This window comes from Somniosus microcephalus, chromosome 24 (assembly GCF_052327205.1).
Source record: "Somniosus microcephalus isolate GS21.2 chromosome 24, FLI_Smic_1.0, whole genome shotgun sequence".
NCBI classification, from domain to species: domain Eukaryota; kingdom Metazoa; phylum Chordata; class Chondrichthyes; order Squaliformes; family Somniosidae; genus Somniosus; species Somniosus microcephalus.
In genome coordinates this window covers 50,679,412-50,691,474 of record NC_141010.1, presented here as the reverse complement: position 1 = coordinate 50,691,474, position 12,063 = coordinate 50,679,412, and the positions used below count along the sequence as shown (strand labels likewise).

At 39.4% G+C, this 12,063-nt stretch overlaps 1 protein-coding gene across 7 annotated transcripts in view; it reads right to left on the bottom strand.

Annotated features, from left to right (window-relative positions):
• Positions 1-12,063, bottom strand: part of tanc2a (tetratricopeptide repeat, ankyrin repeat and coiled-coil containing 2a) — a 1,096,529-nt gene that overhangs the window by 35,266 nt on the left and 1,049,200 nt on the right. For all 7 annotated transcript variants that reach the window (XM_085966617.1, XM_085966618.1, XM_085966619.1 and 4 more), the window contains one exon: positions 1,220-1,311. In XM_085966617.1, coding sequence (XP_085822743.1) covers positions 1,220-1,311 — 92 coding nt within the window. The remainder of the gene's footprint in view (positions 1-1,219; positions 1,312-12,063) is intronic.

Sequence of the window (12,063 nt, the reverse complement as noted above, 5' to 3'; positions counted from 1 at the left end):
GATGGGGTCAGATGAAGGAGGGTGGGAGGAGGCTCGTGTGGAGCATAAAACACCAGCATGGACCTGTTGGACCAGTAACTTGTTTCGGTGCTGTAAATGCTATGCAACACTTCCTATGTAATATGATTATCCAATTTTTATTTTCCAGCCTATTTAGGTTCTATCCAATAAAACCTAATTGAAATTGAGAATTCATCATGTGTCCTGAGATTATCATTTTGCCCATTTGCTTATCTTTTGGGGAAGCACCACTGATGTAAGATTAGATGGAATTTCATCCATCTTTAGCTAGCTCTGAAACTAATTCTGATTGCTACTACAAGCATCACAGAGTAATGGAAAATATTAGAAATGGGAAATATACATATTTCATCAGAGGATTACATGATGAAAAATTGCATACTTAGTGTGAAAGGATAATTTTTTTTTAACATTCTGGCAACCAAGGCAGATTGATATTTTAATACTTATCAAATTTTGTGAAAATGTGACTCCCTCCCCCCTCAATTTTGCTGTATATTTGGAGCTGTAACAGAGTGCAGCCAGGTACCAGTGTAACAAGATAGATCTCTTATTAAATTGACCCAGAGGGTTACTGGAAGCACATAATTGTTTGAAGAAATGGCAGTAAGTTCCAACAAGCAACACCATCCACTAAACATATAATATAATTGTAATTTACATTTATTTATTCCTATAAATTTGATTAATTGATCGAGTTATTTACTTTAAAAAGACATTCCTATTCCTCTCCTCATATTGTGATTGGAGAAAGTAGCAACTTCCAACTAGAAATATGGACATCGGTGACTTGTACAAACTAGAGTTGTTCTTTCTGTGCATGAAATTGGGAAGGATACAATAGTAGTGGGTAAGGTACTTGTCCCATATCTTTGAGGTCCATCCCAACATTGTGTGACATTTGAATCCAGCAGCCACATTCAGAAGAAAGCTGTACATACAATTGAGAGTGACACTAACTTCTCCCCAAGCCTAGCTGAAGTACACTGCACAGGGGCATGATACCTTGATGAAGGGAAGGTTACAAAATTTAGGGAAAATGAAGGAAGAGAAATAGAAGAAACATGAATAAAGTGGAATATTAATTTTATCCAGCTGTTAAGTTAGAATTAACTTGGGTTCCCCAGCGGTAAAGGGGAGTGCCTCAGCCAGCTGCACGGGCTGGCCCTCACACCAGTCAATCTCTGGTTCATCCCACCTTGTAAAACATGTCTCCTTCTTCCATCAGCTTGCTCAGGAGGATGATCATGATGTCCGGTTTTGAGGTGGCCATTGCCCACGTCGCTGGACCTGCAGTGCACAGGATGCATGAGGGGTAAAACACACATAATGCCAGGGTAGGAAACTATATGAAAAACACCTATAGGAGAATGGAGGTAGAGAACAACTTTCTGTGTTTAGGTATTGTGCCACATAACTATCATTTAAAATGGTGCCATCCTCATTTGTTGGGGTACACAGCCCATTAAAAACAAATTTGCTTAAAGAAAATCTACTTTCACATTCATCAGCTGATAACAGTTACTGGAGGCGAGCTTATTTTTGATGTATCTGTGTGCCTCAGTGCAAATAAATCACTTTTTTAATAAAGGCAATTGGAATTTCTTTAGTTTACACGAAATGACAGTATTAAGTATTCCAAGTTATGTATTAGATGCAAATGTGGGGATTCTATATTAACCTCAAAAATGCAACTCAACCACAGAACCACAACTCAACCAACCTCTTGCCATATTGAGCCAGGGTGGGAAAGTGAGACAATATCCGACAACATTCTTCAGCCAGTTGTGAGAATTGTAATAATTATTGTAAATTAGCCTTTTGTGACTTGTCAGCCTGCTATGCAACGTATACATTGGTGCAAGTGTTTTCAGGCCTACGAGCTTTAGACCAATTTAATACAAACACCATTTGAAGTTTTGCACTGTGGATTTATGTTCACTAAGAATGGAAATTGAGACTGAGTGTGTATACGTTTAACTGAAAGCCATTTAATATTCAGCACAAAGAGACCACCATGATTTCTGTGGTCTGGTCAGTATTTGCATAAAGATCCTAGAAATAAAAAGGCAATGCTCTGATTCGAGTTGACATTCTGCTGAGCGTTATGTTTGGCGCACTGTTTAACACCCATGTGCAAAACCTCTATGTGCATTATTTTAACAATGTTACTTACATGAATGGGTTAAAGACTTGTTACAATCACAGGCATAGGAATTTTACACAAGTGTGTGAGCCAGTGTGCTAAAAGCAGCACTGAGTGAGACAGTGAGGTTACTAAACAAAAACAAATTAGGGCTAATGGGATTGGGAGTAATATACTAGCATGGATTGAGGATTGGTTAACGGACAGAAAACAGAGTAGGAGTAAACAGGTCATTTTCGGGTTGGCAGGCTTTAACTAGTGGGGTACCGCAAGGATCAGTGCTTGGGCCTCAGCTATTCACAATCTACATCAATGATTTGGATGAGGGGACCAAATGTAACATATCCAAGTTTGCTCCAGAGACAAAGCTGGGTGGGAATGTAAGTTGTGAGGAGGATGCAAGGAGGCTTCAAGGGGTATAGACAGGCTAAATGAATGAGCAAGAACATGGCAAATGGAATATAATGTGAAGTTATCCCCATTTGGTAGGAAAAATAGAAAGCAGAGTATTTTTTAAAGTGGTGAGAGATTGGGAAATGCTGGTGTTCAGAGGGACCTGGGTGTCCTTGTACACGAATCACTGAAAGTTAACATGCAGGTACAGCAAGCAATTAGGAAAGCAAATAGTATGTTGGCCTTTAGTACAAGAGGATTTGAGTATAAGAGTAAAGACGTCTTACTGCAATTATATAGGGCCCTGGTGAGACCATACCTGGAGTATTGTGTACAGTTTTGGTCTCCTTACCTAAGGAAGGATATACTTGCCATAGAGGGAGTGCAACGAAGGTTCACCAAACTGGTTCCTGGGATGGGGGGATTGTCCTATGAGGAGAGATTGAGTAGACTAGGCCTATATTCTCTAGAGTTTAGAAGAATGAGAGGTGATCTCATTGAAACATACAAAATTCTTACAGGGCTTGACAGGGTAGATGCAGGGAGGATGTTTCCCCTGGCTGGGAGTCTAGAACCAGGGGTCACAGTCTCAGAATAAAGGGTCGGCCATTTAGGACTGGGATGAGGAGAAATTTCTTCACTCAGAGGGTGGTGAATCTTTGGAATTCTCTACCCCAGAGGGCTGTGGAGGCTCAGTCGTTTAATATATTCAAGACAGAGATCGATGATTTTTGATTATTAAGGGAATCAAGGGATATGGGGATAGTGCAGGAAAGTGGAGATGAGGTAGAAGATCTGCCATGAGCTTAATGAATGGCGGAGCAGGCTCGAAGGGCCAAATGGCCTACTTCTGCTCCTATTTCTTATGTTTTTCAATCCCATTGTGGCAACTGATCTCCTCCTCCCTGGAAATATGTTTTTATAATATGATGCATTGAATTATGGCTCAGCTACATCATCTTGTTGCACCTCATTTGACAAGTTTATTTTATAGTAGAATGCTGCTGGGAATATTTAATCTGACTGTTTGAAATACAAGCTACAAGGCCAGCAGTAAAAGATCCAGTGGCTTCAGTATAACTTAAAATCATCACCGTAAGATTTCATTAAATGGGTCATTGCTCAGTCCTGAAGGGGAAAACACAAAGTACAAACAAAGATAAGCAGCAGTGGCTGGAAGACTGAGCAAGATGTGCGTCTTTTGGCAGGTCAGAATGAAAACACATTGGACTGATGTGTCAATCCGAATTTAGGTAGAGAAACCATTTGGATTTAACTGGTCCCTTTGAAAGGGGCCTGGTCATGATTGTATCAAACAGAACAGGAAGTGGCCAGCTATAAACACAGTGCTGATTCAGGCACTATCCAGGTGACCACAGGATTTGCTGCAATTCTCACAGCAACTGTGTTTGTGAACACGTTCCAAAGATGTGACCTACAAACTATACATAATAGTGTAATAGTAATCATTACTGCAGATTCCGTGACAACCACCATCATTGAGGTAAATGAATGATGCCTTTAAAACAGCTTTTGGTGACTTTTGCACTTGTCAAGGGGAGGGATGTCAGCATTGGGAAATTGAACTTTTCCCATTTCAGGAATCCAGTGTCGATAAGAAGCTTCATTGTTAATTTGGTGAGCTAGAAAATATAACAGTGCTACTTGCTGTATTTTAGTGAGATCTAATACAACGTACATTAAGAGGCTTCTGACCACTGCTGCTAATGTGAGTAAATTACATGCACATGGTCCGCTCATCCTTATTAAAACAGGGCATAAGATTTAAACCCTACTCTGAATCAGTGATCTGGCGCTATACAATGGGTGTTGTTAAAACACCTTTTTACAGGATTCTAAATGCAGTAAATCAGTTTTGTACATGCTAAGCCTGATATTATAAAGTAGAAGTACTGAAACAAGAAAATGCACGATATTCTCAAACAGCATTCCTAGTCTGGATTTAAGGCCAACAGCAGTGAAAACACTGCAAAGCAGCAGAGACATAATTTAGGTTGCTAGTCAGTTGTATCTTTAGGGTAATGATTGAGGCTAATCATCTTCCCATGAAAAGTTTTAATGAGAAACACCATGCCAAATAAATACATTCAGCTGATTGAGAAAATGACAAATTACAGTGTAAAAATGGGTTGTTTAGCAAGTCAACATTGTAATTTGTTTCACTGACGTCCTTTTAAGTGTTGCAAGCAGCAGCCGCAACTATTATCTTTACAAGGGCTCTCAATGACTCAAATCACACGCAAACGTCTGTGTAAAGGTTGCCATGAGATTCTTGTTTTTGTATGTGACAAATCTGGATGGGATTGTGTTATGTTATTTGTGGAGGTGCTTGGAACAGAGACAAATCTCAAGGATTTGAATCAGTGGCTCTTTCGATTCACACGTCAGCTTCTGACACAGTCATCAGCAATACTGCATAAAATTAAATGAGGAATTGAGTAGCACTGGCACCTGATTCTGTGACTCTGTAATCTCTGGGGCCATAATGATAGGGATATATATTGCAATCATTGTTCTCAAACTTGCATATTGATATTCTGTTATATGAATTAATTTAACTGTGTGGCATGTCAGATATTTTAAATTCAAAGACTTTCTTCAAAAGTTTGCAGAGAGAGCCTGGCAGGGTTCAGAAAACAGTATGAGTTACATCAATGTAGGAGGGAGAGGAAACGAGAAACAGGAGGAGGGAGGATTACTAAAGTTTTGGGAATTCTCTGTAGATGAGGCAGCTAAAAACTGACAAAATCAGAAGAAATAACTTGCATTTATGTAGCGCCTTATCACATCCTCAGGACCTGCCAAAGCACTTCACACCCAATGAATTATTTCTGAAGTATAGTGACTGTTGCAATGTTAGAAAATTTGGCAGCCAATTTGCAGACAACTGTAACTGCTGATGTGATTAATTGGGACAGACAACAGCATTATGATAACCATGGCATCAATACTGTGGGGACTAGATATATCATAATGTTCATTATTCCAACAGATCCAAAAAGAGAATTTATAACACTGAATCACAATTGACTGTGTTACTATTTACCAAATAAGTTGTCCTCTACAACAATCCTATTGGTTGCTTTCATCAGGGGTAAATAAACAAAAACATATATGAGTCACTCATGCTGTCCAGGCTGAACTGGAGAAAGGCAAAAAAAACCAAATTAAATCATCAGGATGTACCTCGAGGACGGCTTGGGAGTGTTTGACAACCTTTCAATTGATGAAGGAAGGAGAAAAAGGGAAGGGGGGGTTAAAAAGACGTGAAGATGAAAAACAGAAAGGAAAAAAAATAGCAGTGAGCAAGCAGCAAAGCCAGTGCATCAGCAAATCACTGTACAAAAACACAGCACACAAGAGGAGTTGTGTGAAGCCAGGCAGGCACACCAACTTTCTGAAGCAGACACACAGAAAGCTGCCTAAAGCACACAGTTACACCTAGAAGCAGCAGTTCCAAGGCTAGAAGAATCCAGTGGATATGGGGACCTGGGTCTCAAAACATTAAAAAAAATACAGGTCCTAGCTGCGCTAATGCACATACAAAATGTATGTATAGATGTATAATACAAAAGAATCATTGCACCAATTGTTTATAGACCCGAGAATTTGATGTAATATTCTGCACAATTGAGATTGAGGTCCCCACACAAACCTAGAAACAGCAGCAATGGTCTAGACTTTCTCTGATCCCACTTCTACTTTTGGGGGTTGTACATTTTAACCATTTTACACTAAAAATAAATATATCTAGCAGCAATATGTACTAAATCGCTAACGGTTAGTCCTGGGTTTGGAATTGTGGCTGAACGTCGATGAGATCAGATTCATCTTCTTGCAGGATCACCATCACTAAAATACAGCAAAATGTACAAAGACACTCAAAAATAAGAGAGGTGGGAACACTGAAAAGGAAACCCCAGCAATACAATAGGTGACAATTTACTGGCTAATGGATAACCAATTTAAAACCTATTATGATCAATGGTAGAATTCCATGGGTTAAACATCAACGACAAACACAACCAAAAATGTGTACTTTTTTTATATTAATATAATTGGAGTAAAGAATTGTCCATTCCCCTGCCCCCACCAAAGATCGAGCAAACAGATCAGTAACACAGTTTATGAAGCCACAAACTTTCATTTCCTGAAATTACTGGACTTTCAAAGTGACAACCGTTCTTTCAGGCTACGTTTCTCAGTAGTTTTCAGTGTAGAGAACTCTTTATAACTCCATAATTAAAGACAAAAATTGACTGGAACAACATAGGCTATATTTTTCTGGCTTCGGGAAACACTTTTTACTGTTTCGTTGACTGAAGGCTGCAGACTTAAAAATATCTCCAAGGAAGGATATGTTGGTCACCAGCCAATTTGCCAACTTTCTAAATATTGGCTTTATGTGACTACCTGATAAACTCCTGAGAAACAAGTGTGTTACAGCATTCAATGGTTTCTTAATGAAATTCTAACATTGTCAATACAATGTTTGATTATGGAAAAAAAAGAATCCAGCTCCATTTGCTGCCCTACAATTGCAAGAATGATAATGTGATATTAAAGTTTTGATAACATATAAACAGTTTTAAATATACAATGTTAAATGTTTCTTCAACAGGGTTGGATGAAACACCAAGGTTTTGACACTTTATGTCAGCTGCAAGAAGAAAGAGCATTAGCCCTGCATTCATTTCTGCAGAGATCTTCACACACACCAGTTTTGTTAAAATAGTGATAGTCTGAAAGAATAGCACAGGGAAGCATCTTCATCCCCTTGGAGAGGACATCGACATGGATTGATGTTTGATACCAAACATCAGGCCATATGGCCCAGAATGCAAGCAGGTTATTAGAATGGAGTCGCTCCTTATTCTTGTCATTAAAACACTATTTGCAAATCATGCAAGTATTTTTTAAAAAATCTGCTTTTGTAACAACACTGGTAACAAGTATGCTGAATTTGCTGCGTCTTCTGAAGAAATATACTTGTTTTACATGACTTGGCAGTTCAAAAGGATGCATTGATGATACATGTGAGAGTTCAGTGATGGGGACTTGCACTGAATTATGTTTCTGCCACATACATCACTTAATCCCACACATACCCAAGGTATACAGGCATACATCAATTTGACCCATAACAGTAACCAATCAGGTGAGTACAGGATATATATTTATGGATAAATCCTACCAAATGAGCATGCTATAATGTCCTCCGAGTTTCTGTGCCTCATCTCTTTAACACCTTTCTAAGCAGCACAGCTGAGATTGGGAACTCAACACAATGCGGACTCAAACCTCCATCAGTTAACTCTGTGGCACTGTATTTCCATGCATGCAGCCATTGTACCATTGTGACACAGTCATTATACTTTGTGCAAAATCTGTAAACACTATTTTTCGACTGAGTTGTTTGTTGGTTTGGGAGCTGCAATTTGCAACAGGTTTGTATGAATCATATGGTTGGATATAATTTATATGGTCATTGAAGAACCTATGCAATGTATATGGTTTATAAATATGTTTCATTAATATGGCATGTACAGTATATACTGAAAAGTGTGTTTTTGATGTTATGTGGTACGTTACACTAAGCTCTGTCTCCCTAATGTTCCAGATGTATGATAATGGTTCAGAGGCAAAACGTCTGCCCACTCCTGCCACAAATATTTACAGTAACAAGAACAGAGGGGGGAAAATAAAAAGACAATAATCTGAAATATTTAACTTTGGTCTAATCAAAGTCTTTAGTACAAGGCTTAACTTTCATGCACATGTTAACCAAATGCAGTAATACATTGCACATTCGTTGTTATTGATTCATCATATGATTAGTAAATGCCAGCAGAATGTATTCAGCAGCAAGTCTTCATGCAAAACAGCTTCAGTGACAGGTATTTCATCAAACAAGACTGGTGCAACATAAAAAAGAAGTGTGAACAAGTGTAGTCACAAATGAAAGACATGGATTTTCAAAGCAGCATTTAGCAGTAAATGATACAAGTGCAGCCTCTGCTTTCCAGTTTGAAGGAAACATCATAAATTGTCTTTCAAAGTTTTTGTTCTTTTTGTAGAAGTCAACTCAAGATAAACATCATAGCATGCATAATCTGAAACATAAAAAATCCAATGCACTGGATCATTTCCAATGCATCATCAACTATTTAATGTGCAGATATGATAAATTAACTGCAGCAGAGAGTACTTTCATTTCCACAGTTCAATAAGTCTAAAGAATAAATTTGAAACTTTCTACCTTGTAGGTGATGTATCAAATACAGTGATATTCCCTCTACTCTCTAGAAACCCGCCATCTTGTATCTCCACAACTATAACACCTGCCAGCAACTAGTTCTTTAGAAAATAACGCAGGCTTCACCATTGCTTCCTGTCCTCGATGTCGACAGCAAGAAAAGATGCAAATATATCTTACGTAGGCGGTCGCTGAGGGGTTAGTAGTTGTCAGCTGAGCAGCCTCCTGCTCAGCATGAAGATTGGAAATGGTGGGACTCTACTGCAGAAGGCTAATAACACTAAATTTAAAATATCTCCAACAAGGCAACAATACTTTTTAAACATAATAACTTACTAAGAAGAGGAAGTACCATATACTGGAAGTATTACCTACACTTACCTTCATCTTTAACTCTGCTACATTAACATTATTCAGAACAGTAAATTTTTTTGTTGCTGATTTTAAGGCAAATTGGAAGGGACATGAGGAATTTGCAAGGTAATTAGCTGCATGGCAGCACTTAACATGATCAAAAGCTGAAAGTTTATTGCAGTCTCTTCAGGAAACACCAATGCACAGTTGCGAGTGCAGTTGAACCAAAAAACCCCATAAAAAAGACAAATAGAATTCTGGGTTTTATATAGAGGCAGTGAATATGAAAGCAAGGAAGTAATGTTGAATTTGTACAAGATATTGCTTAGACCACATATTGCATATTATGTTGCAGTTCTGGGTATCCAAATATGGGAAAGCATATCAAGAGCCATGGAGAGGGTACGGCAAAGGTTTATGAGAATGGTACCGGCAAGGAGAGATTATAGTTAGGAAGAAAGGTTTGAAAAATCAGACCTTTTTTCATTGGAACAGCGAAGATTAAGGAGGGAATCCAATAGAGGTTTTCAGGATGATGAAAGGTTTTAAGAGGGTAAATAGCAAACTATTGCTTCCACCGGTTAGAAAATCAGTAACATGGGGCTATATATCCTCAGGATTATCACGAGAAAAATGAAGGGTGAAGTTGAATGACTTTTTCCCCCCCACAGGTTATTACAACAGGGAATGCTTTACCACAAGTGGCTACTGAAGTAGGTACTGTAACATCATTTAAATGGGAATTGGATAAGTATTTGAAGAAGGATACAAGGAAAGGGGGAATGGAATGAGAGTAGATAGCTCTAGTTGAACAGCTAGCACTGGCACAAGCCCAATGGGCTGAATGGCCTCCTTCTGTACTACAAGTTATATGATTCGATTGAAAGCACCACTATTATTCTCTGACTAGGCTACAATGCCTAAGTTTTAAGATAAAAAGATCAGTCGTAGGCTCCCCAATAAGTGAGTAAATGCACCATACCCTATTGCACTGAGCCACAAAATTGAGGAATGTCCCAGTTTCAATCTCTAGCCAGTGCTAAATGAGTTGATCTTAGCTGGCACAACAAGGAGGGAGGGAAACATAGAAAATCAAAGTTCCCACTCCTGATTGCCAAGCAGGGATATCTGCCAGAAAAGTGGGTGAGGATAGGATTAGGCTTGGCTGTGATTGCCCCACTGTCAACTCTCATTTTCTGAAATCACACATTAAGATTGGCCACTGGTGTAAGGTACAGGAGGACTGTTAGTGCCTGTGGAACTACACCCTTATATCAGTCATCACAATCAGGAAAGGAAGGGGTAAAACTGTGGAAGTCAGGGTAAGCAAAGAGCAATGTCAGTAGTCTTGGATATACAGTGTCACACTTCAATTGAACACTCTGCAAGAGAAGTGAAAGCATCAATAAAACAAAAATCCCTAAATTAATCCATTGTAAATCCACATCAGTAAAGGCATTGAGTACACCAATGTATGATAGAACTGTTACTCTGAACAATGTCCAGATGCCAGTGAAGAAAGTAACAGATAGAAGAGATAAGACCTATTGCTTTGTCTGAACTCTCCTCAGTGTAGTCCAAGGTAATCTGTGAGTGTTCTGCTTTCCTGTCTACCGACCAGGAGCGTTATTCATGGAGACCGAAATTTAAGGAATTCCTCCCGGTTAAAGTGAAGTAAATGTGTGATTTGGTTTAACACTGCAACACTCCTTGGATCTGGATTCAGGCAACCTATAATGGAAGGGCTGCCTGGGTCATGACTTGCTAGCTGCAAAGATTGATTGACTTTCACATGCAAGGGTTGTGAGTGTTCATTAGCAATCACAAAATACAAGGACCCAACATCCAATATTTAAGGATCCAACCCCAATATTTGTTAGAGACTTAACTTCATTTAACTATATTTTCTACAGTGGATGAGACGGCATGAAGGTTCACTCTAAATTTCCTACATCTCCTCTAACAGAGTTTAGGTACTCCCAGGTACCAGTGAACACACATAGGCATGAAGCAAGCCCTGTGCAAAATATTTAACTGGTCTTTGCCCCAAAGAGGGTCCATGACACTGATCCTTAGTGTCAGAGAACCGAGTTATGAGGAATGATTAGAAAAACACGGACTCTTCACCTGTGAAAGGAGGTGAAAGAGAGGGGACATTGCAGAGGTACACAAGATGCTATTTGCTTGGTTTGCTACTGTCACCGGGAAGTCGATTTAACAACAAGTTCTAGTGTCTTGTTTGACGACATTAGTTGTGATCTAAGAGCTAAGATCACGTAACAGGGTGGGCCGTGAGAAGGCTGTCATCATCCACCAACACCTTGGCTACCCGTGCTTGCAAACATCGCCCCACCACACCTACACCGCGAATATGCAGTCTCCAGAGAATACAACCGCTACACCGGCAAGGACATGCCGATCCTGGCCGACTTGAACAACCTATCACCAACCCGTCTCAAATCTAGAAGGCCATTTTGGACCGTCGCCGAAGCCCTACGGAATGGATTCCTTACAGATGACCCCACAGTATAACCTGAAGGATAAAACCTTCCTCGCAAACACTAGACAACCATCAACTGCCTCAGAATTAGTTATGGTAGATGCTGCCACCTTCTCCATAGATGGAAGATTAAAGCACCCCCATCATGCAACTGTGGCACTCCTAATCAAACCCTGGAGCACATCATTGAGCACTGCCCTCAGAGGAAATTTGCAGGCAGTCTACAAGATATCCACGCTGTTACACCAGAAGCTTTGGCCTGTATATCCAACTTAGATATTGACATTTGATTTGCTTTGCTATTACCATATGAAAGAAGAAGACAAGATACTATGTGATATAGAAAAGGTTAATCCGGAGCACTATTTCAAG